The following is a 26698-nucleotide window of genomic DNA, read 5'->3' as shown; positions in this document are numbered from 1 at the left end:
ATGGAGCGGAGCTCTCTGAAGAACAGCGACGTCCTCATCCTAACAGGCCTGACCCGGACCCCACCGCCAACCCGGATGGCATGCTGGGAGGATTCTGCAGCAACCTGGGTGAGTTTCACACACCTGCCGGATCCGGTGTGTTAGGTAAGAGTGCGTCTGACTCCGAGTATGTCTGGGTGCTTTCTCTCTCCTCAGCCATGACGATCCGTGCCGGTGCCGTGGTATTCGTCCGGGGTCATCTGTGACCTGCTGCAGTGTCTGTATCAGTTCATGGACTCGGCTGACCTGGGCAGCACCCCCTTCTACTTCATCTCCCCCGTGGCCAGCGGCTCGCTGGAGTTCTCGCAGATCTTCGCAGAATGGGACGATCGCAAGCGGCTCGATGCAGTTGCTTCCAGTAATGTGGTTGATTTAAAATATTATAGTTGCTACAGATATTATTTTGGTCACAGTTTCAGTCATCACTGCCGTTGCAATGATTCTATAGTGACTATTTTTTTCTTGTTCATCGGCTAGAATATTGTGGGTTTTGTCCTATTAAATACATTTATAATATAATAATAAAAAAATGTAATTATATTTAATATTTAGAATTTTTCTTTTTAATCAGCTAGATATTGTGTTTTATCAAAAACATCTGTAATATAATGATTAAATAATTTTTTTTAAATTGGTATTTTTTCTTGTTAATCAGCTAGACATTGTGAGTTTTGTTTTATCAAAAACATATGTAATATAATTTAATATAATATAATGATTAAATAATTACAAATTATATTAATATTAATATTTTTTCTTGTTAATCAGCTAGATATTGTGAGTTTTGTTTTATCAAAAACACCTGTAATATGATATATTATTATTATTATTATTATATAATTAATAACTTATTATAAAAATGTATTAATTAAAATTAAATAGATTTTTTCTTGTTCATTGGCTAGATTGTTGGTTTTGTTTTATTGAACACATCTGTAACACAATTAAAATATAATTAATAATTGAATATTAAAATTAATAAAATATAAATATTTAATAATTTTTTTCTAGTTAATCAGCTATATATATTCTATATATAGAATAATACAATATAATTAAATATTAAATTAACAGAATAAAATTAATAAAATCATGTAATTAATTTTATTTGTTTGCAGTTCATTGTCATATTGTGGGATTTGACTTATTAATGACATCTGTAATATTATTAATAACTGAATATTAATTTAATTATATGTACCACTCCAGAAATGTCTTTAAAATGTTTTTTTTTTTCCATAATAGTCACTGGAAGCGTCACTGAAGTTCATTGGTTTGATAATATGCTGGCAGATAATATGGTTACCATGGTAACTGTTCATTATTGCTGTGATATTTCCATAGAAGTGCTCAATAATAGCTCATTCTCTTAGCAGTCTAAGGTCTATCTGCTGAGCCGCCTTTTCCTCACGCAGAGGTACCAAAAAAACGGCAAAATCCTCAAAAGGCATCCCTGTATGGACACATACCTGTTTGTCATGTGCTTGGTTTCTGCAGCTGATTCAGACCAATGAACTGAAGCATTACCCCAGCATTCATGGAGATTTCAGCAGTGAGTTCCGGCAGCCGTGTGTGGTGTTCACGGGTCACCCGTCCCTGCGCTTCGGGGATGTGGTGCACTTCTTGGAGCTGTGGGGCAAATCCAGCCTCAATACCATCATCTTCACTGGTGAGACACAGCATATCAGAGAACATTTTCAAGAAACTCATGTTTAATCAGCAAGGATGCATTACATTGATCGAAAGTGACAGTAAAGACATTTATAATGTTTCAAATAAAGTGACAAGTGACAAGTGACATGTGGCCAAGTATGGTGACCCATACTCGGAATTAGTGCTCTGCATTTAACCCATCCAAAGTGCACACACACAGCAGTGAACACACACACACACACCCAGAGCAGTGGGCAGCCATTTATGCTGCGGCGCCCGGGGAGCAGTTGGGGGTTTGGTGCCTTGCTCAAGGGCACCTCAGTCGTGGTATTGAAGGTGGAAGAGAGCGCTGTACATTCACTCCCCCCACCTACAATCCCTGCCGGTACGAGACTCGAACCCGCAACCTTTGGGTTACGAGTCTGACTCTCTAACCATTAGGCCACGACTTCCCAAAAGCTTTCTGTACATCAAAGAATCCTGAAAAATAAAATGTATCAGTTTCCACAAAAATATTGGGCAGCACAACTGTTTTCAACACTAATAATAATCAGAAATGTTTCTTGAGCAGCAAATCAGCATATTAGAATGATTTCTGAAGGATCATGTGACACTGAAGACTGGAGTAATGATGCTGAAAATTCAGCTTTGATCACAGGAATCAATTATATTTGAACATTTATTCAAATAGAAAACAGTATTTTTAAATCGTAATAATATTTCACAATATTTCAGTTTTTACTGTATTTTTAATCAAATAAATGCAGCCTTGGTGAGCAGAAGAAACATTTCACAAACACCATTCACCCCCACATCAAATAAATAAATAAAACACTATATTTTCCATATCACTATTTTTAGGATCATTGCGATTTTTTTGCATCGATTGACACAATATTTCTTCTTTTCTACAAACTAATATTTTTCATAATGGTTTTATAATGATGCAGAATCCCCAGTGGAAATCCATTAGAATATCTAGAACGGTTGCCATGGAAACTGGGATGGACAAATGTCGTGTAGTTTAATCTCCAGTCTGAAAAGCTTTGACCTCTGACTCTAACAGAGCCGGACTTCTCTGGCTCCGTACCAGCTGCTGTCCCATAGACACACGGCTCAACATCCACCAGGCGTCCAAACTCCTGAAGGACATCCAGGTACAGGCTGTTCCTCCTCTGGAAGGTCAAATGTTACTCTCACGTTATCTCTATTAAAACATGAGATGATGATTTCAGATCGACTCGTGACGTGTTGTGCCATCAGCCTCGTCATGTCTCTGGCTCAGCCTCACCGCTCAGACCTGATGCTGGAGCTGCAGCCTCCACCCGTGGCCTACCGCCGCTGCTCCGTCCTGGGGCTTCCCTTCAGACGCCGCTATGAGCACATTCACCTGCTGCCTGAGGTCTGAATAAAACTCTCAACATCTCTCTAAGATTCACGTTTAATCACACATAGAGACTGACAGATGAACTGTTTGTTTGTTTTTTACCATGTGTTAATATCCAGTATTCATATATATGATATATTTTCTTATATCACTGTGAAAAATAATAAAAACGAATTTTGAATTGGCTTTTATTTTTAGATTTTCAGATCAGTCTGTTTATATTAGTTTTTTTAATATTTATAAATAGTTTATTCATTTCAGTTTTAGTTTTATTTCGGTTAGTATTTTAACATTTCATTGTGAAGTTTATCATCTAATATTTATATTTTTTATACAGTCATTTTTAGGTCAAAACGGTGTTATTTTAGTATTATTTTTGTTTTTATATTCTGTATTTATTTATTTTTATATTTTCAGTTTTACATTTTAATCGGTTTAATTTTGAGTATTGTTTTAATGTAGTAATGTTTTTATTTTATTAATTTTTTTATTTAAAATATTTCCAAATAGTTTATTTAATTTTAGTTTTAGTCAGTTAGTAATTGTATTATTTTAACTTATGCTTATTTTAATTAGTTGCCAGTGTGACATTTCTCATTTTCATCTAATATTTATTTGATATTCTTTCATATATTCATGGCCAAAAACTGTGTTATTTTAGTTTTAGTTACTGTATATAGTGTTGTCGTTAGCTGTAGTTTTTATTTTTATATTTCTAGTTACATTTTAATTTGTATAATTTTTAGTAATGTTCCTTTATTTTTATGATTTGTTTTAATATTTCTAAATACTTTTCATTTAATTTAATTTTAGTTAGTCAGTAATTTTAGCATATTAAATTAAACTTATTTCAGTTAGTTGCCAATGTAACATTTCTAATTATTGTTCAGTTTGAATTTTTCATGTAATATTAATATTTGTTATGTATCATTATTTAAAAAACAGTGCTATTTTCGAATTATTTATATATGGCTATAATGCTTATTATTATTATTATTTTGAATTGGCTTTTATTTTTGTATTTTCAGTTCATTTTAATTTCAGTTTACATTTTTAGTAGTGCTTTTGTCATTTTATTAGTTTTTCTTACACATATTTCTAGATTAATTTATTTTTATTTGAGTATTTTAACTTAAACTTATTTCGTTTAGATGCCAAAGCAACATTTCTGTTTTTTGTTTACTTGAAGGTTTTCATCTAATATTTCAATTTTATTTCAGTTTTAAAAATCCATTTGAATAGTTTTAGTTTTTGTTAATTATAACACTGGTCAAAAAGCTTTAAAAATATTTATTTATCGGTTCTGTATATTGATTATTTGTATGCTTAAAAATAATAATATCAGTAATTTTAATAACTGTATCAGTCCGCTAGTTGGTCAGGCATCTGTTGAGTTAGTTCAGGATCTCGGTCTCTGTTCTCCTGCTAAACCTCCAGCTCGCCAGGTCTCTAAAGTCGCTACAGTGTCTGCGGTTCTGCAGGTCAGCGAGTGTGTGAACACACAGCAACAGCCTGATAAACCGTGAGCCTGCCTCGAGACATGCGGAAACTGGATGAACATTGTCTAAAGCTTTTTTAGCCTACATTATATCCCACAGCATGCTTGCAAACTACAGTTTATTCATCCAGCATGAACACACAGGACATTCTGACATTAAAAATGCAAAACTCCTTTCCCAGTTCACCCAGATTTTTTTTTTTTTTTTTGGAAACTAAAACACATCTTGCTCATCATGAAATCACCATTGGTCAAAGATATTATGTGTGTATATTACACTATGCACAATAAAAAAAAATATTAAATTAAATAAAGATGCTGCTACTACTACTACTAATATATAATATAAAAATAAAATAAAAATATTAGTCAATTTCAAATTACTTATAAAATGAAAATTATTGTAAAATTATTAGTCATTCGTTGAATTGATTCTAATTAATGGTTTAATTATATTCAAAAATAATTTATGGTGCTTATACAGTGGGGCAAAAAAGTATTTAGTCAGTTCTTGTGATCATTTTGACCCCACGGGGTGAGATCTTGCGTGGAGCCCCAGATCGAGGGAGATTATCAGTGGTCTTGTATGTCTTCCATTTTCTAATAATTGCTCCCACAGTTGATTTCTTCACACCAAGCTGCTTACCTATTGCAGATTCAGTCTTCCCAGCCTGGTGCAGGTCTACAATTTTGTTTCTGGTATAGTTTTATAATCCCCCCCCAAAAATTCTTTTTTTCACAACCATGAAAGAAAATTTTCATGTTGGTATTGTAAATAACAAAAATTATAAGATAATAATTGATGATGATGATAATATATAAAAAAATATATAATTAAAATAATTAAAAAAATGTTAAAATACAATTTTATTAGCATTGAGAGAAAAACATGCAGAATGTTGTATAGAATACAGCCCTTGAAGGACAGAAACACTTTACACAAGTGTCTTCAGACATCTGTGTAACTAGATTTGCATTTACATCCTTGTGTGAGTGTCTCAGGCCTCAGAATATTCGGTTAAAGGGATAGTTCACCCAAAAATGAAAGTTCTGTCATTAATTACTCGCCCTCGTGTTGTTTCAAACCCGTAAGACCTTCGTTCATCTTCGGAACACAATTTAAGATATTTTTGATGAAATCTGAGGGCTCTCTAACCCTCCATAGACAACAAGGTAACTACCACGATCAAGGTCCAGAAAAGTACCAAGATGATGGACAGAGTAGTCCGTGTGACATCAATACTTTTTTGCGCAAAGAAAACAAAAATAACGACTTTATTCCACATTTTCGTCTCTACTGCGTCACTTTGGACGCACGTTCACCACAGTATCATGACGCGAGCGTGTGGCGGCACCGGTGCTGACCCAGATCTGGCGTGATGACGTCATTAATAAATAATAAAGTTAGCTTCGTAACTTTACAGTTGAACCACTGATGTCACACGGACTACTCTGTCGATCATCTTGGTACTTTTCTGGACCTTGTTCGTGGTAGTTACCTTGTTGTCTATGGGAGGGTCAGAGAACCCTCATATTTCATCAAAAATATCTTAAATTGTGTTCCGAAGATGAACGAAGGTCTTACGGGTTTGGAACAACACGAGGGTGAGTAATTAATGACAGAACTTTAATTTTTGGGTGAACTAACCCTTTAAGCTCTTATTTACGTGTGTGTGTGTGTGTGTGTGTGTGTGTTTTGTAGCCGGTGCCCAAACCCGCTCCAGTGCCATCCAGTAAGAAGAGGAAGAGGGTGATGGAGGATCCACCGGAGGTCCTGAAGCCCAATCCTCTGCTGAGCGGGGCGGTTCCTCTGGAACCTTTCCTGGCCATGCTGCACAAGGTACGACACACACTCGTTCTGTACGCTCACGTGTGAAGAGGGTTACACACAGAGTTCAAAGTGCTGGAGGTTAAAGTCAAGCCGGGACAAGAGTTTGACGAATGATTCTCAGAGTGTCTGTAGTCTCTTTCACCTGTGAAATACAGTCTGCGTGACGTCCCGGGGCACAGAAAGAGAACCGCACACCTGACGGAGGTAATTCAACCCGTACTACCCACTGACACCGAGATCTGCGTCTGACGATGTCCCGCCAGCAGCGGTAAACACATTGTTCATGAACTAAACGAGAGAGATCCAGCGTTCCTGCGAGAACGAGCGCCATTAACATGCAGGGAAAGGTCAAATCCCAAACGGCAGATTCTGGCAGCGCTTCTGCAGGCGTCCGGAACATCGATTAGACGCAAATTAATCTGGAAGCGAAATGAATTTCTCTACTGATTGTGAAGGAAGGTGCTCAAGGTGACTTTGTGAGCTTCTCGAAGAAGTGCTGCTTTGATGCAGATGTGCGGAAGATACTTATTCCAGCTCATTAGCAGGAAAGCGGTTAGTTTGGATGGACAGGAAAATTATGTGGATACACACATAAATGTTTGAATGTCATTGCAATTGATCATGCATCATCAGCACAGAACTGTTTTCTCCGATTGAACTTCATTCTGTGCATTTATGAAGTTAGTTCCCAATACTTGTGGGTCCACTACAGTTTAAGGCCGCGTGTCCACCGAGAGCTGAAGAATGCTCTTCTTTGGGTAAAACGCAGCGCTCATCACTGTCACTTTTTAGTCAGCCGTCCAATCACAGTGGAGGAGAGGCGGGACTAATAGCACGCCGACCAACACATTCTGCTCGTACTACGACTAAACAACAGTGGAGGAGACCTTAATGCTGCTCGTCTCCGAGTATTCTTGTCTGTACCAGATGGGATTCCCGGACTACTACGAATATTGATATGTAAAATAATGCTTGCATTAGTTCACGATGCGTCTGCCACATTGCTTCTGTGGACATTCAGTATCATAGCAACCAAAGCGTCTCGAGTGAAAAAAAACCTCTCGAGCGCTCACAGCTGGGCGTTTTCTGCTGGCTAAACACTTTGGTGGACACACGGCTTAATTCATTAAAATAAATACCAATTTTATTAATTGAGCTCTTTATATTGTAAGTGTAAAAAATAAAAACTGCAAAAATATGAGTGCATAATATACTTTTTTTATTTTAGCATGACTTACTATTTTAGTATTGCTTATATACAATTATAGTATTTATGCATAATTTGAATTCAATTCTGTTTTTATATTTTTAGTTTTAATTTTAGTTTAGGTCAATTTTTTTGTAATTAGCTTTTTTGCAATTATTTCACTTTGATTTTATGTCAGTTTTAGATCTAATATTTCTATGTAATATTTTGTATCTAATATATATGTAATATTTTATTTGAATTCAGCTTTAAATAATGAAAATTATTTTTAAAAGTTTTAGATTTAGTTAATAACACTGATCTATATATATATATATATATATATTTTTTTTGTGTGCATTTTGTCATTTTGACACCTTGTAAAATACTAGATTGGTGCATAATATAAATTTTTTTAAATTGTATATAATTTTTATTTTTATTATTTTAGTATTACTTGCATACTATTGTAATATTTATTTATATTTTAAATTAGCTTTTATTTTTAGATTTTCTGTTTTCATATTAATTTTAGTTCGGTTTTTAGTAATTTTGTTGTTTGCTTATATCATTTTTATTCGGGTTTCTTTTTTTAAATAATTATATTTTGCTATTTTATTTGTTTTAATTGTTTATAGTTTAGTTTTAATAATTTTAGTACTTCAACTTAACCTTATTTTATTTCAGTTAGTTGCCAAAACAACACAAAACACCCTAGCAACCACCTAGCAACAGGCAAAATGCCATAACAATGGCCTAGCAACTGCATAGCAATGTAACAAAAACTCAGAACACTTAAGCAATATCCTGGCAACCATCCTCAACACCCTAGCAACCACATAACAACATACTGGCAACCACTCAGAACACCTTAGCAATCACATTTCAGCAAAACAAATTCTGATTTTACAGTAATAATATCGCGGTATAATTGGGAGTGCAATGGAGAGCTCATGTGTGTGATTATGATCTCATCCTCTCACACACATTTGAGCGTTCTGAAGCTCTGAGGAAGCACAGAATGATGCTGCTGAATGTCCCGCCGAGAGTCTGTTGGTTCGACCGCAGCTGTTATCCCGTCGTAAAGCGTCCCAGATCTCCACCATTAACCGTCATCCTGAGAGCCAACGCTCAGATGAGCCTGATGCTCTTCAACAAATAAACCGCTCGGATAAACTGGAATGAGCCAATCAAACCTAATCAATATTGAGCGTTGTGTTGGAGTAATAACATCACTTACAGCTCTCTGTAGTAATTCAACTGGCCAAGACCAAGTAAAGTCGAGTCAAAAATTGCAAAAAAAACAAACGACTTACCAAGTTCAAAGCAGTGATATTTTAGTAATATTTATATACTATTATAATATTTATTAATATTTTGAATTAGCTTTTATTTTTATATTTTCATTGTTTTTATTAGTGTGTAAATATGTTAACTAAAAACAAAACCATATTGTTGTCACTTGAAATAGACTTTAACTGAAAAAAAATCTAATTTTCAGTTTACGCTGATGTACTAAAATAACAAACTAAAACTGAAATGAAAACTGAATAGACATATAAATAAAAAAAACTAATAAAAATTACAAAAACACAATTACTAAAATTTGAATTAATTAACAATTAAAATTAAAACAGAAAATATAAAATAAAAACTAATTCAGAATATGAATAAAACTATAATAGTATCTCAATTGGGTTGTATCATTGCTATTATTATTTTATTATTATTGTATTTATACTTATTATTAAAAAAAAACAATAAAAATGACAAAAATTAACATGAACATATAAAAATAAAAACTAAATCAAAATATTAATAAAACTATAATAGTATCCCAATGATATTGTATTATTGTATGTATATAGATAGCTATAGAGTTTTTTTTTCAGTTTTAGTTTTTAGTAATTTTAGTACTTCAACTTATTTTATTTCAGTTAGTTGCCAGGGCAACATTTCCAATTTTAAAGTTTACGTTTTTCATTGAATATTTATGTATTATTTTATTTCACCTTTATTTCAATTATCAAAAACAATTTTTTAATAGTTTGTTTTAGCTAAAGGGGTCATATGATGTTGCTAAAAAGAACATTATTTTGTGTATTTGGTGTAATGAAATGTGTTTATGCGGTTTAAGGTTAAAAAAACACATTATTTTCCACATACTGTACATTATTGTTTCTCCTCTATGCCCCGCCTTTCTGAAACGCGTCGATTTTTACAAAACTTATCGTTCTGAAAAGTAAGGTGTGCTCTGATTGGCCAGCTATCCAGTGCGTTGTGATTGGCCGAATACCTCAAGCGTGAGAAGGAAATGTTACGCCCCTCACCATACTGTGATGTTGTGTCCGGCCGGAGCGACGAGACAAAAACATGAAAACCCATTATAAACGAGGCATTCGTTGCATCCAGTGGCGACATAATTTTGGATTATAATGACTTATACTGTCTTTTTACGCGTTACATCGCACCGCGTAAACATAAAATCATGTCTGCATTTGTGATTGGAGAAATGACAAACAACAAGCGCTACTCTATACTGCGAAACACACAGCGTCTTCACGACATGGCGGCGGCGGCAACAACAATACTACAGCGAGAATAAAAGTTACGCCTTCTTTCTTTGCGTGAACATTTGGGCGGCGTTATGCAAATCTTCCCACATCGTGACGTAGACATGTGGGGGCGTGTTAGAACGAGCCGTTTTAGGGGGGCGTGGTTGACTCTTAACTTTTATAAAGAATATCTCTTTGGATTTGAGACTTTAGTCTTTGCAACTTTACAGATCTTCTTTATCCACCAAGAGCTTGTAACACTTCAAAGAGAAAGGAGAAATTTAAATCGCATCATATGACCCCTTTAACAATAACAAGCACAGGACGTACTGCCTTATATTAAAACAAAAATAGTAAGTGAAACAACCCATTATGCTGAATGAATGGATGATATGTGCAGCGTGATTGTGTTGAATCTCTGCTCGCAGAACGGCATCACGGAGGTGAAGGTGGAGGAGACGGCAGACGGGCGGAGGATGTGCTCATCCAGCTGGAGGAAGACGCCACACACATCAAGAAATTTGTTTCTGGATTGTTTCAGTAGCATCAGATGTCAGAGTTGAGATTATAAATGCAGGATTTTTTAAATGCTTGAAGTTTGTGGGATTTTCAGTGAATTAAATAATTAATTCAGATGCCTTGACAATGTTGTTACATTTAACAAATCACAGAATAAAAGATAATAGCCACACACTGGGTTATTATAGTTAACTAAAACACAAATAAATAAACAAATGATAAATAATAATGAATAAAAAAATGGAAATATATATATTTTTTTAATTTGCAATTAAAAATGACAAACTAAAATGAAAGTGAAATGGAAAATATATATATATATATATATATAAAAATAATAATTAAAAAAATACAACAGTACAGCATATAAAAGATACACAGGATTATTATAGTTAACCTGACCAAAAACACTCATATAAAAAAAAAAAAAAAAAGCAAAAACGTTAAAATTAAAAGGAAATCGAAAATATATATAAAAAAATATTTAAATATGAACAAAAATTACAATAGTACTGTATGTCATTTAAACTAATATAGCACTGGCCACACATTATACCTTTTGCAGTCAAAACATACTTCGATATAGGTTAGATTATCCACTTTCAGTCATGCTTTGATTAATGAGATTTCTCACATATCTTACATCATTTCTCATGAACACTAAAAGCTTGTTTTAAATCATGTAATGATAAATAAGGGTTATACTCTACCGATGACCTTTGACTCAGAGAAGTGCGTGAATGTCACTGCATTAGATAACGACATGAAGCTCCTACATGTAAGATAATGAAGAGCGAGCACAAGAAATCATTTAATTCACTGAAGGAAGTGTACAAGCAGCTGCTTACCTCTCTGTGTCAGCTTATGCAATAGCTTGAAGATTAAACCGCATTTATTATGAAGGAAATCTCAAACTCACTGTTCAAGGATTGACCTGCTAAAACAACAGATGACGTGTTGAAAATGAAGACGGTCAGTGTGGTTTGTTTGTGGTTAGTGGGTGATGCTATAGTTCATCAAATTAATGTGATGAGCATCATCTGTACTTCCTCTGCGCACTGAAATAAAGTGGAAATAAAATATAAATATTCGATTTAAAAAAAACTTAAAATTAGAAATGTTGCCATGGCAACTGAAATAAGGTGAAGTAGAAAGATTACTAAAATACTAGTCTAATTTAGTAAAATACTAAAACTAAAATAAAATTATTACAAATAATTTTCATTAATTGAAATTAAGTTAAAATAAGCTAAAACAAAATAGAATTATTAGATGAAACACTTAAATGAAAATGAGAAATGCTGCCATGGCAACTAACTGAAATAAAACAAATTTAAGTTGAAATACTAAAGTTTATCAAACTGAAAAAAATAAAATAAAAGCAAAATAGAAATATATTTGAAAAAATAATAAAAAACGACAAAAGCACATAAAAATACCAAATTTAAAATGAAAAAAAAATAAAATAAATAAATGCTAATCCATAATGTTAATAAATGCTATAACAGCATATAAATATTTTTAAATTATGACTGCTGAGTGAATTTGAGAACAGACTTCATAAATCCCTGGGCGCCATGGCATAAATGTCTGCCCACTGACTTGGATGGGTAAAATGCAGAGCACAACTTCTGAGTATGGGACACCACACTTGGCAACACGTCACGACACACCTTCAAAAGACGAAACTTAAAACATGATGAAGGAAAGTTACTTTAGTGAAGAGAAAAGTAAGCAGACATTCAATATCTAATGTAACGACATTCAGACTTTTCTAAGTGACTTCAGTGTCTGAATACATTTTGGGGCCACAGTCAAAAGTTCAAGACAATGAATATGAACCGCAACCTAGTTTTTCACATTCATAATGTAATCCAGCACTCGTGGTCTGAGAGGAGTTTGGACTGAAACCCAATCTCTCTCTCTCTCTCTGCACTGATATCATGTGTGTCTCTCACGGGAGCTGTAAACACACACCTAACATATCATCCATTACTTTCACGAGTGCTGGGAAACCTCACGTCTGGACACAAATCCTGTCGTTATTACGGTTTAAGTCATTAGTACAAGTATTCCCTAGTCAGTGCTTGTGTGAGATGAATTATCAGTGATTTTATGGTAAGGCAAGTGTCATTATTATTACTAGTGCTTATTTTAGGATTATTGATTTTAACAAACCCCAGACCTAAATAGTATTTCGTCTGGCAGACAACACTCTCATCGTGACACTATTATGGTTATTCAGAAACAACGGCATATGTTCCATGGTAATGCCATGGTATTCTTTAATGTAGCTTGAAGTGCTATAAAAATACCTTTGCACATGAATATGGTAAACCTTCAGAACGGTAGATAGATAGATAGATATTTTGAACGCTAAATAGAATGATATATATATATATATATATATATATATACATACATATTATATATATATAAACAAGTTCTGCAGAGTTTTGTTCCAACCCTGCTCCAACACACACACACCATGTAGTTTTCAAATAAGCCTGAAGGACTTGATTAGTTGGATCAGGTGTGTTTAATTAGGCTTGAATCCAAATCAAAGCTCTGGCCCTCCAGGAACTGAGTTTGACACCCCTGAATAGAACAAAAACACAAATTAAATACGTTTTTTCAGCTAAAGTACTGTAGGTTTATTTAAATAGGCCTACTACAGAAATTGAATAATCAACTATATAACTAAAACTCTGCATAATCTTCACTGTATGAATCAAATATGAACTGATTCTGAACTGATGAATGATTAAAGATCCAAAAGTGATTCAGTCAAGAGCAGTGAGTGATTTTCTCTTTGTCTTTTGTTGTTTGATTAACATTAATGCCACAGACAGCAGCAGGTAAATTAGGCTGCTGTCCCTTTAAGACCGACTGCACAGAACCAATATACAAAAAAAAAGCATCCGGTTTTCACCCAACTGTTTACATTTATTTAACACATAACCGACTGTGTTTATGTGAATACTCCACACGACGGACATATTGATATAATTCAAGCGCAATAAGATGCGAAAGAAATTTGAATTTGTGCATGCTTTTTCACTGCTTATTGCGCTTAATAACTCTATTTAGCATCTAGCACGTCCCACTCTTTATTTTCTCATTCATGCATGTTTCTTTATCACTCTTAGGTCAGGTGTACATAACTTTTATGTAGTACTGAGCTACGCCGATATATTTGCATACCGCGAAATAAACGATAGACACTTTTTACAGTGTTATCGACATATATAGCGGCATACCGGCCAGCCCTACATAGAATGAACAATAGAAAGAATGACACATACAACAAACAATGGAACGAATGACAGACAGAACGAAAGACGATATATAGAACAATAGATATAAAAATGATGGAGTGCTATAAAGAACTATAAATATAATGAACGATAGATAGAACGAGTTATAGAAAGAACGATAGAATGGATGACAGAAAGAATGATATATAGAGCAATGTATACACTACAGAATGCTACAAAGAATGCTAGATAGAGATGGAGTTAAATATGATGAACAGAAACGTGTCTTACAGCATTCATCTTTAATCATGCTGCTGTGGAGGTTTATGAGGTTACAGCTCGAGATGTTTCTTCACAGGGAGGGGTCTAATTTCACACTGGGCTGGTTTACAGCCGCTTTTCAGCCTCTCATCATGTGTTTGAGAGCCGCTCAGCTGATGTCAGACAGAAAGATGCGTGTCTGGGGTTTGATTACAGACCGCAGTGTTTCCTGAACTGCAGACCCCGCCTGAGCCCGGGGCCCGTCAAAGCAGCTGCGCTCAAGGCCCCTGAAGCCCACAGACCAGAACACGTGATGGACCGTCAAAACGAAGGCGAGCACACACTAGAGATGTGTGAATCAGGAATAATGAAACATGACTCCGAACCATTTACTCGCGCAAATGAATCCACTAAATTACTGTATTGTGTGATTACGGAGAAAAGGATTCATTTTACCACTCCAAACAAATGATGAAATCAGCTGGAATTTGTTATTTGTGAGGTCAAGTAAATTAGAGATGTGCAGATTTAATTTGTAATATCACATTTTTGAACACAGTATTTCTCTCACACAAGTTTGGTTTATATATAGCGGGAGAGAGAGATTTCTATATAGATAGATATTTTCACACCACCTCTCATTTATTTTGACTGTTGAATACCATAACTACAGCTAGATTTCTATTTATGGATTTAGAACCTCTTTCCAACTTTCTGGGCAAAAAGAAGTACTGCCTGACATCACATCTGATCTAAAATATCATATTTAAATGAATGAAAATAAAAATAATAATACTAAACAATTAATATAAAGAAGAATCATTAATATTTAGAATATTAAAAAATCTAAGTAAAAATTAAAATATAAATGAAAAGATTTTCTTATAATTTAAAAAGATAAATATAATAAAAACACACTAAGTAAAAACTACAGAGATCCCAATCCCGTCCCGTTTTACTGTCAGAGTTGTTAGTTTGAATCCAGTTTGCAATTTTCTGATCCTGTTCCTCAATGAACACAAACACAATAAAACATATTGCAAAATTCTATGAACACTGAATAACGACAAATCCTTTTGTGAATCATTAATTTCATAAAAACTGATTGAGACCTTCACCATAATGAAAGATGATGACACTGGCTGGTTTATTAGTGTGGTTGAAGAAGTTGTCAGTTATCAAGTTTGCTGGCATTTAACACTTTACTACCAATAGTTTATGTACGGTCAGTTCCTGTCCAATCCCAAAGGCCATACAGTCTTCACAATAATTAAAAATAATAATAAAACATTAAAGCCTGTTCAATAGATTTATACACAATACAAAACAAGGGCAACATGTAACCACAAAAAAAAACCAAAAATGTAATCATTCATATTCCTATTCTAAGGGGAACAGAGCCACTTTTGTTTTTTGTTTTTTTTAAATAAAACTCATTAATTTACAATTGCAGAGCCATTTTCCTAAATGTACCTGTCAAACATGTCAGGACAGCATCATGAATTAACCACCAGACAGAAATAGTCAAGCTCAGCGTTCTCAAAGGCATCTCAGATTTGTCAGGTTGTTAACATCCTGCCACAGAAAAGAGACACGTACCGTTTACAGAGGAAAGAGCAACTACTGCACGTCCCGTCACTGCCGTTTGCAGTCACACGTGTTTAACAGATAATCAGCGGACACACAAACACATTCGCACATGAGGCTGTCAAGAACATGTCCAGGTCACATTTCACCACAAAATCAAAAGGAAATAAGGAATAAATAAGAACAAATATTGTGCTTGATGGAAAATTAAGACAATTAATATTTCAGGACCAGATTTTGACAAAAAAAAAAGAAGGAAAAAAAAGCACATTTAACCCTAAAAATCTCACACACACAAACAAAATTATGTATATTTTTTTATATGTCATAAGTAATATTTGTTGCATTGAATTTAGCATATTATGTAAATAGAAAAAAAATAAAAAATAAAATAATGAGCATTACAGTAATGACAGATTTTTTTGGATTATAATAATGAGAACTGATAGTAATGTGCTTAATTGTCACGCAAATCCAAATAAAATATTTTGCATTAGGCAAAGTACATTAATTATGTATTTTTGCATTAAGAAATGAGAATTTGGGTGCTGTAATTCATGAAAATTGTCACATTTGACAAAAAAATTCCTTTTTCCTTGTGTAAAATATGATTAAATATGACCTGGATATTTCTATAGTCAAGCTCAGCGTTCTCAAAGGCATCTCAGATTTGTCAGGTTGTTAACATCCTGCCACAGAAAAGAGACACGTACCGTTTACAGAGGAAAGAGCAACTACTGCACGTCCCGTCACTGCCGTTTGCAGTCACACGTGTTTAACAGATAATCAGCGGACACACAAACACATTCGCACATGAGGCTGTCAAGAACATGTCCAGGTCACATTTCACCACAAAATCAAAAGGAAATAAGGAATAAATAAGAACAAATATTGTGCTTGATGGAAAATTAAGACAATTAATATTTCAGGACCAGATTTTGACAAAAAAAAAAGAAGGAAAAAAAAGCACATTTAACCCTAAAAATCTCACACACACAAACAAAATTATGTATATTTTTTTATATGTCATAAGTAATATTTGTTGCATTGAATTTAGCATATTATGTAAATAGAAAAAAAATAAAAAATAAAATAATGAGCATTACAGTAATGACAGATTTTTTTGGATTATAATAATGAGAACTGATAGTAATGTGCTTAATTGTCACGCAAATCCAAATAAAAAAAATATAAAAAAATTGAAAAGCTATATTTTGCATTAGGCAAAGTACATTAATTATGTATTTTTGCATTAAGAAATGAGAATTTGGGTGCTGTAATTCATGAAAATTGTCACATTTGACAAAAAATTCCTTTTTCCTTGTGTAAAATATGATTAAATATGACCTGGATATTTCTTTTTTCAATTTTCACCTATGAAATCATTCAACCTTATTAAAATGACAACACACGAGCCAGTCGCCACAAACAGACGTGATTATCCAGCAAAAGGCGTTAAGATGGATCGGTTATTCCACAAGTGTACTGAACAGGTTACATACAGACTTTTTATTTTCTTGTATGATTGTGACGGACATGAGAACGTGTAACAGCATGATTTGGTGCTATTCCGATGCAGTTATGTTTGATATCTTGTGCTATTCTTACTGATGATCAACAAACATTTGACGGGGTTTAATGACGCTTAGTCACCGTCAACCTACAGAACAACACACGCAGCCATTCACACGTGCACAAAAGCACACACAAGAAAAAAACTAAACAAAACATGACCATCAGTGCGTTTCAAACGAGTATATGCAAAGTAAAAATAACACGTATCATTTACACACTTCCGACTCTCCCATAATCCTCCGATATGTCATCAAAAGCAGCCTCCATCGGTCCATAACTGTATGTTCAGTCAGTATATCGTTTGACTTCGCTGTCCCAGACGTCCCATGAAAAGTGGTGCAAATAAAATCTGTAGTGGTTGCTGATGAATCACGCACAGCGTTAAAAACGCCTGACGGTAATCGCTCATTCTCTAATTGTTCTCCCTTGACTTCAAGGAAGACGAGCTCAAAGTAAAATTCTCCGATATTTACAAGAAAGCTTTAGCTCCCTTCACGTTCCTAGAGAGAGACCGTCCCGCGTCCGCGCTCTGTCTGTGCTTTACAGTTCCCCGATCCGCTAAATGAATTTAAAGCACTTCGTCTTGTCGTGGGGCAACCGCGTCTTGAAGAGTACCGAGTCCACTCTGAACTGAGTGTATAACAGTGGCATGTATCCATAGACTTTTACAAAGAAGTTGATGCACTTGTGACGCTCGTGGAAGTGTGAATCGTCGTGCGAAAGAGCCTGTGGACAGCCGGGACAGCGGAAGGTCCAACGTGATGTCACCTGAGAGGGGGAACGCCATGAAAAACAGATTTATGACTTCAATTTCAGTCAGTTCCTCACACAATCTATCACACAACTTGAGAAGACTTGGAATGTAGGGCAAAAGTTTGTATGAACTACTTTTATGATGCTTTTGTCCTTCCTTCGGATAGTAATACTAGTTTAAAACAACATGAGAATGAGTAACTGACTTACAGTTTTAAGTGAATTATTCCATTAAATCAATCTCTCCATATAAAGATGACAGACTTATTAACTTCACACCACAATATCATCTTTTTCATTTGTGTAGCCTGTTTTCTCAATGCAATCTGGTTGGCTTCTTCGTGACAACAAAAACAAATGTAATTGATGCGTTTAATCTGCCGAGACAGCATCGGACGGAGAGAGAAAATCCATCAAATTTCATTACACCGTTAATTCATGGATGCTTCAGTCAATGGACTTCAGAAAATCAAAAGCTTTTTAAAGCTAAAATTGAAATCCTACTGAATAATCCCACTGAAATCAATTTATTGTAACATACACGAGTAAAACTGGAAGTAGTGTGCTCTGTCTGGACACTTCCTAGACATTTCATTTTTTTATACTGCACAATAACCACAAAATTGTGGCTGCAAAATGATAAAAGGAGACTCTTACAATTTCCAGGTCATATTTCACCCCCAAATCAAAAAAAAGAAAGAAATACATTTTGGCATAAGGAAAAAAAAAAGATTTTTTAAATATTTATTTATTTGTTGAAATTTTATTTTATTTTTATTATTATTAATTCCAGAACTTTTTCCCACAATTTTATTTTTTTGTTTGCCTTTCTTGATGGTTGTTATTAGATTCAAATTTTTGTATTACAGCAATTTAGGCAACACAATATTATTGTCATATATAAATACAATTTAAATAATATAATTATTTTAGATTGAAATACTAATAAAGGGGGAAATTAAAAGTTAAATGAAAAAAAAGCCTAATACTGCTGAAAATAAACTTAATTTTCTTCAATCATATTCTTTATATTACATTATATATTTCCTTTAAATTTTTTTATATTCTATTTTATATAGTGTTTAATTTTATATTCAACTTTATTGATTTTTCTTTTGATTTGGGGGTGAAATATGACCAGGGTATGTTATGTTCATGATAAAGAGAGATTTATCAATGGCAACATATTTAAATTTGAGCCAGATAATTAAAATGTAACACTGTGTTGTAACCAAGTTAAAAATAAACAGTTTTTTGTCCTGACTGGAAGTGCTGCACGGTGACAAAATAAAAGTGAATAAGGCCATATTCAAAGTTCAAAACACAGTTAGGTGGAGAAAAGATTTGAACCAATTAGATTTCCCCATGTGGGTGGGGCTACCCAGAGTGATGGAAACAGAAAGTATTGTCTTGATTAACATTATTATACTATTCATTATTCACATTATTCATATCCAAAAATGGCATGTCTGAGCAAGAACCTGAAATCACAAATGACAAAAGCCCCAAAAGGCTTGAAATAACATGTGTTTCAAGTAACAGCCCACTGACCTTGATGGGGGGTTTGCGAGTGATATGAGACACGAGGAAGTTCATGGCGATATCCTCACAGTTGATGTACTCGTCCACCATGTCACGTATGGCTTGAGGCATGACGTACGAATAGAGGTACGCGTAATACTGAGGAGAGGAAGAAATTATGGATTTTAATAAAAAATTAATGCAAGCGAGCCAAAGCACTTCAAATGTACCATGATGTTGCACAGCAATGCTCATAAATGAAACATGTTGTGCGTCTATAACAACAATATACTTAGAAGCAACATTGTTTTTAACTAACTACACCATTTCCTGGTGTTATCTGGGTAAACCTACATAAGCCTGGTGTCTATTTGTGGCATGATCAGGCTCTGGAAGTGACAAAGCGGGCAAAGCTTCACCTTGTGGAAGAAGGCTGCACCCGTCAGCACCATGGAGAGCTCGCAGGAGTAGTTGGAATTGTAAAGCCAAGACTGGTGATTTACATCCCAGGCATGGAACCTTCCTGGGAATCCCACAATCCTGTCTCTGGCCTCCCGCCACACCCTGGGAGCGAAGGAAGAGAAAGAGATGGGAATGATCCAAACCGGTGATTTTAATGATCACTGAACAGCACTTGGTAAGTTTCTTAGCAATATATGCTCTAAAAAAAATAAAATAAATACAAAATAAATAAATAATAATAATTATTAAGTAATTTAATATTTATATATTTAAAATACATATAAAATTTTCATCCATTTGGATTACAGTTTTAACAAAAACTCAATACACAAACAAGTTTATATAGTTATCATCAGTAAATCAATTTTCAATCTCATTCATTTTAGCTAATTGAATATTATTTCTCAGCTAGCCGTATTTTAACAAAATTCATACTTTTTAACTGAACATATTTAAATATTTTACAACAGATTTATGTTGATTCTAAGAAATTTGATTATGAAATGCATTATGAAAATTTGAATTGAATAAATTGATTAAGTAATTGAATAAAATCAAATAGATAATGATAAACTATGCCATATTCATGCAGAAACCTTTCCTGTTTCATTGACAGTATGACTGACACATATGCATCACATTAAGTTTATTAGTTTATGTTAAAATTGTGTAATCTAAAATAAAATTTAGGCCTAAATATTTCAAAGACCTCACATAAAATAGACCTACAGATCAATCATAATATCTGTTTAGCAATGGTAGCATCTTTGATTATAATGCCAACCTAATAATAATAATAATAAAAAAAAATCTTCTTGTTTACCATCCTGACCAATTCCCTAATATTAAGACACCAAAACATATCGGGAACATTATTAGTGTTCAGCGTGTAAAGATTCTTGACGTGACCATTTTTACCCCAAAACAAACAGACGAAAAAGAAAAATAAACCAGTGCAAGCAAAATCAAATCTAAAGCTCCCGCTATCAGCTCATCTTCCCAATGATTAAACATGTGAATAAACATAGAAGTACACAGGAGGGAAGCACAGGGGTTTCTTCAACTGTCATGGACTTTATCAGATCAGATGCTTTAAATTCCTCAAACCAACAACTGAATCTGCAGCTGTTGGCTTAAACTCTCAACATTACATGACTGAATGCAAAAACCCTGCAGGAACACTCCACAACAGTTCTCGCTTTCTTCACAAATACATTTAAATGGGCATACAGATGTTCATGTGCATTTGAAAACACTTTTCACATCTTTGGATCACACCGTAATTTTATCTAAAATGGTATGCTTAAAACATACAGACTGAGGTGAGAAAACAGATTGGCTTACACGGTCTCTCCTATAGAAATATTTTGCTTTCCTTGCTTCATAAAACTGAATTTATTTTTCCTAAACATACTTAAGCCCGAAGCAGTGACATCATGGGGAGTTTCACATTCTTTTCTAATAATATAAATGATAAAAATGAACTTCACAAAATAACATTTCTTTAAAAGGGGCAAAAGTAATGGCGTCACAGCATCATGGGCATGGTCCTATACAAATAATGCCCCTAAATTTATCTTTAAAAAAAGGAAAATATCTTCAAAATTATCTGCAAAAATTTAGGTATTGCATTTTCAGGATGTAATATTTTACCAACACAAAATCAAAGGTTTATCTCAATATTTAAAGCCTTTTCACTATATTCAGTATATACCTCGATATTGACGTATTTGCTTTGAAATGGCCAAAAGATGGATACATTTGTGAACAGCCAAAGTAGATAATTAAATTATTTCATTTAAATTATTTACATTTTCATGAAAATATTGTAAGCATTCTGTGTAATTGCCTTATTAAACATAATATGGTATGATCTTGGCATCATAAAAACCTTACCTGAACCCAAACATAATTTCATCGTGTCGAAGATGGGCATCATCGTCAATAGACAAAACAGCCTCAGTCTCAACTGCATCCCAGGGAAGGAAGCGATTGTTTAAGCTGTTCTTTTCTGTGCGTACCACCTGCAGAGAAAAAGCCCATCTGTTGAGTCAACATGCCACATTGTGAACGACTGTTGAGGTAGAACATGGCATTATTATGAGGTTTTACTGGGCCTGCCAGACACACATCCTTATGAAAACATCAAATGCCAATCAAAACAACTTAATACTTATCTTAACCATTTTTGATTAATAAAGCAAACGTTTTGTGTGCAGGCATGGTTTAAAATTTAAATATTTGCTAGTTCTAATACAACTTTGCAACCTTACATCCATAATTAAAGCTGCTCAATTTCAAAGTTCCAAACTACTTGAAGATAGTAAGAAACTTGGGGTACTTCAGCATTCTGTTTGGGTTTTCATTTCAAAGTATAACCTTACTGTGGGCTTAATACAACACTGTTTCCTTTAATATCACCAGAACTAATTTGGCTTGCTGCCCTAGAGACATGAAAGCTATGCTTCAAAGACAGCAGAGAGAGCAGACCAAATCTACAGCAGAATGCAATGCTTGTGAGGTTCTATCACATTGGAGCCTTGGAGAATTCTGACTAATAACAAGCTTAACATGATTTTTTTCCTTGAGTGGTGCCTGCCTGTCCTAAACTGCCACCATGATGTTAGGGTGTTATGCATTGGTAGGGTGTTCAGGAATCTTACTAGGGTGTTTCGGGAGGTTACTAGGAGGTTGCTTACTGGCCCAGTAAAAAGATATGACTATAACAAATATGATCAAGAAATAATGTATGCTTACCACAATTGGTAGACCAATGTCTGGCCAGAGGAGATCATCGGAAGGTGGTTTGGGGGAATTCCACACTACCACCACTTTGTTAAGATAAGGAAGGCCATTTAGTCTCTCCAGTGAGTTCATAAGAACCTCCTCCCTTTCATAAGTAAGCATGACCACAGTGAACTGCTCCCGTGGGACGTTACCTCCTAGAGCGGCCTGAAACTCTTTACCAGATCCCCCAGAACCTCCACCGATAGGGCGGAACCCAGTCCCCGACCCTAGAAACTTGGCTTCTGAGGGAAGTACGGGGTCCAGGGGAGTATGTGGAAATAGATGGAAAGGGCCAGGTGCACGATTCCAGGTGCGGTAGACATCAGCAGCTGTGTAGGTGAAGTTACGCAAGAAGCGGGGCGAAGCATAAGGGGGCTCTACTTCAACAGGCCCCAGATCTAGGTCACCATTGTCAGCCATGTTAGCATCGGTTCCTGCCAACTTCCCAGCTTTGTGGGGAATCTCCTGGGCAGGCTCCTCACGTATAGGTGCTGCTGGTATCTGGATGCTGGTTCGTACGCTAGCCAGGATGGTGCTGAAGATGCTCTCTGAGGTGGAGAAGTACGTCTCCCAAAGAAACCGACCCTGCCGTCGCATGGCCAGAAGGTCATTGTCTGAGATGCTACGCAACAGAAAGTGCAGCTCCGTTATGCGAGGCTTGGGTACCATAATGACTGCCTCACTCCAGCGTATAAGGTGATGGTAGGGCAACTTTGAGTGGTCGCCAAGCACCACCGGTATTGCCCCAACTTCCAAAGCCTCAAAAAGTCTCATGCTACAGCCAGCAGATGCCACCAACTGGACATCGCCTGGAGATATCACCAAGGCAAACGTAGAGACCTTCAGTACTTCTAAACGATCCTCACGCTCGCCACACAACGCCCACTCTGTTGGTAAACTCGGCTTGGGCTGATTCTTGCAAGTGAACTCCACAAGAACCTGGTCTAGGTGGCTGTCCTGTACAGCCTTAAGTGTGCCAATAATGCGGTCATCATAGTCAGCTGGTGGATCACCCTCCATTTCCTCCTCGAAAGACTGCGGTGGGGCTTCAAGCAAGCTGCTCCTCAAAGACTCAACCTTTTCTCCCTGAAAGGTGAAGAGGTACTTCCTCTTGACCGGGACTTGCGGTGGGACCTCAAGGAAGTTGGGCTCAGACAGAGCGTGGACTAGTGGAGACACCACCATGTCGAAACCTTCCCTATATTGATGTTCAAAAAAGGTAGACTGTGCCACTGCTGCTCGGCCTGTGCTCACATTGTACAGGAAGTTTTGTGTCAGAGACTTTCTTGAAAGGTGTACAAGTAGATGGTTGTGGCCATCCAACCTCCAATATGGCAAAACCTTGAGCTGCTTTTCAAGGTCTAAAGGCGAGGTGGGAGGAGAGGAGGGTGATTCTTGTATTTCCCCAACGAGCACTATGTACAGACAAGCAATGTTTGGATTATCGGTCACATATACACTGCTTTTGATGGATGAGGCAAAGCCTTGTTTGACAAGAGGGTCCAACTTCTCACCCCAAGGATAAGACCCTGTGTCATAAACATAGACAGGGAAGCCAGATGTAAGTGGACATCTAGCATAATCAAAACAAGTATGCAAACGACAGTTTTGGGCTGACTTCGGAGGAGGGTATCCAGGATCATCCTTTTCTGGTAAAAGTCTAACTGGCAATGACAGTTTTGGCTGGTTTTGTGCCATAAGTTCCTTGTAAGAGTGCTCTGTCTGGCTGATGACATTTTTGAGTTGTAACAAGTCCTGTTTGGCACTGTCAATACTACGTTTACAGGCCTCGATGCGTAGGTTAAGTCGGGCTATCTCGCCATTGAGTTCTTGTCGCTTTGCCTCAAGCTGAAGTAGCTCCTCGCTGACGGATTCCCGGATACGACACAGGTCTTGAACATGCTTCGCTTCACACAGCTCTCCTCCAGGTCTTGGCCCAAAAATGCGTTTATCTGGTCCCCCTGCTTCATCAATTGTGGTGAGGTAGTAATGTGCAATGAGAGGGAAAAAGACCAGGATGAAGAAGAGCATGAAACTGAGCCAGGTGAGCCGTACTCGCCGCAGTACCCATGGCTGGCCACTGTTCCCAACGATGCCTCCGCTTCGCTGCATCGTGCAACTATCACTCTCCTCCGAACCAGATATGTGAATGCAGCCGTTGAGGAGATTCAGCTGCCATAATGCAACCTCATCTGTACTGTACACACTTTCAGTTTTACCCCTTTCTGGAGTTCGTAACTTATGTGTCCTTGTTTTAATTGGGACTCCTGATAAAAGGAAATTTCATCTTTCTCGTGACAGAATGATATCATCCATAAACAATATGGTCTTGCATGCTGTATGATGTATGTTGAAATTGAATCTATCCAAGAGAAGAGGGAGAGTCCCAGACAGCAGTAAAAATTTAGTGTCCTTGATGGGGATCAGCAATGGAGGCATGGCTAAACTGCATTTTTATTTGTGGCATCATACTCTGGTCACTCTTCCATTGTTGAGACTCATGAACTGGCCACAGTGTGCCATGATCTCTTGGAGATACTGCATGCCATCCAACTGCACTCAATCTGCAAAACAGACAGCAAGTGTCAGTTATTTGCATAATTCAGGAAAACAAGAAGTCTTAAATACACTTGTGGGCTATTTTATATGATCAATGCTAAAGATAGGAAATATGAATCACTTTGCTTTAATCTGAAATGTATAGGACAGCCTCCATATATCATTATTCCAAGGACACATCAATCTTAATCAAGTCTAAGGCCCGAAACAGTACACAAGTACATTAGCACAGACACTTCTAACTACGCATTCCAAATTGAACTCTCATAGATCTCTTTTTATCGCCCCTTAAATACTGACACAATATTGCAAGTATGCATGTGAAATATCTAGTATAGGACTGTACAATTGTAATATGTTGGCCAAGCATTTATGCCTGTATTTGTTTCTGGCCTAAAAGACTCTCTGGCCAAATCACAGTTCTTATTAGTGATTACAGTATGCAATTGGCAAGAGATGTTTTTGAACACAGCTCCACACACACAAAAAAAGAGTTCACACCCATTTGTTAAGATTCGAAACCAACTGGCAGCGCTCAGAATGACCTCACAGACTTGTCCTATTCACTGAACACATTATCTGGTATGCTGACAGCTAGCTCCAAGCATTAGCAGCTGTTCTAAAACAAACCCACAGAGCAAATACTCCATAAGGCATGCGTACAGGAAAAAAAACATGTGAATCCCCTCAAGTCACTGTCTCTGTTAGAATTGCCCATGCAGTCATCAGTAAAAGCCATGTAAGATTTCAGAGAGCTTCATTATCTCTGGATGAGAGGTAGGGATGGGCAATATCTTATCGTTTGCGATATACCTGTAAAAATTCTCCACACGATAAGAATTCGTCTTCCCGCGATAATAATGATAAAGTCTAGTTGTTGACATATTTCTGTGTGCGACTGTGTGGAGTGACGTGAAATTGAGCAGCTCCTTCTACAATCTGGAACAGGTTTGGATAGGGCTGTACAGTGCGACAAAAATCGGTCTGAGCCTTGAGTAAATGTACTACAGTAGCACGTGTGCTATACAGTTTTACATGTGTATGAGTCGTTTACAAACCTGTTGTCCAACAAAGATATTTTAATTTATTGACATGCTTTCTCTCCATATTAACTTCATAACATAGTTGAGTGTTTGAAATAACTTATTTTTGTGATCAGACGTGGTTTCGTATCACAGAATAAGGCAGAAATCATACTATTTTATAGCATTATATACAGTGATAAAGGCTATGTCGATTAGTATTGCATTATAAATATACTTTATCCT

General features: G+C 35.8%; 1 protein-coding gene and 1 pseudogene across 2 annotated transcripts in view; one reads left to right on the top strand and one right to left on the bottom strand.

Moving 5' to 3' along the window:
- Positions 1-10834, top strand: LOC107559081 (integrator complex subunit 9-like; annotated as a pseudogene).
- Positions 10835-11252: 418 nt separating this feature from the next.
- The window catches only part of LOC107559127 (exostosin-like 3), a 37748-nt gene continuing 22302 nt past the window's right edge, over positions 11253-26698 (bottom strand). Inside the window, exons 2-6 of one of the 2 annotated variants that reach the window (XM_016242859.1) lie at positions 22842-25435; positions 21981-22108; positions 20042-20186; positions 19653-19781; positions 11253-11726 (exon numbers count right to left, since the gene is read on the bottom strand). In XM_016242859.1, the coding sequence (XP_016098345.1) occupies positions 11685-11726; positions 19653-19781; positions 20042-20186; positions 21981-22108; positions 22842-24983 (2586 nt within the window). In that variant the 5' untranslated portion in view covers positions 24984-25435 and the 3' untranslated portion in view covers positions 11253-11684. Of the gene's footprint in view, positions 11727-17007; positions 18117-19652; positions 19782-20041; positions 20187-21980; positions 22109-22841; positions 25436-26698 lie in introns of those variants that run through there. The other variant, XM_016242858.1, reaches the window with a different exon arrangement.

Source organism: Sinocyclocheilus grahami, unplaced genomic scaffold, assembly GCF_001515645.1.
Source record: "Sinocyclocheilus grahami isolate Dianchi unplaced genomic scaffold, SAMN03320097.WGS_v1.1 scaffold674.1, whole genome shotgun sequence".
In the NCBI taxonomy this organism is placed as follows: domain Eukaryota; kingdom Metazoa; phylum Chordata; class Actinopteri; order Cypriniformes; family Cyprinidae; genus Sinocyclocheilus; species Sinocyclocheilus grahami.
This window is presented reverse-complemented; position numbering and strand designations above follow the sequence as displayed.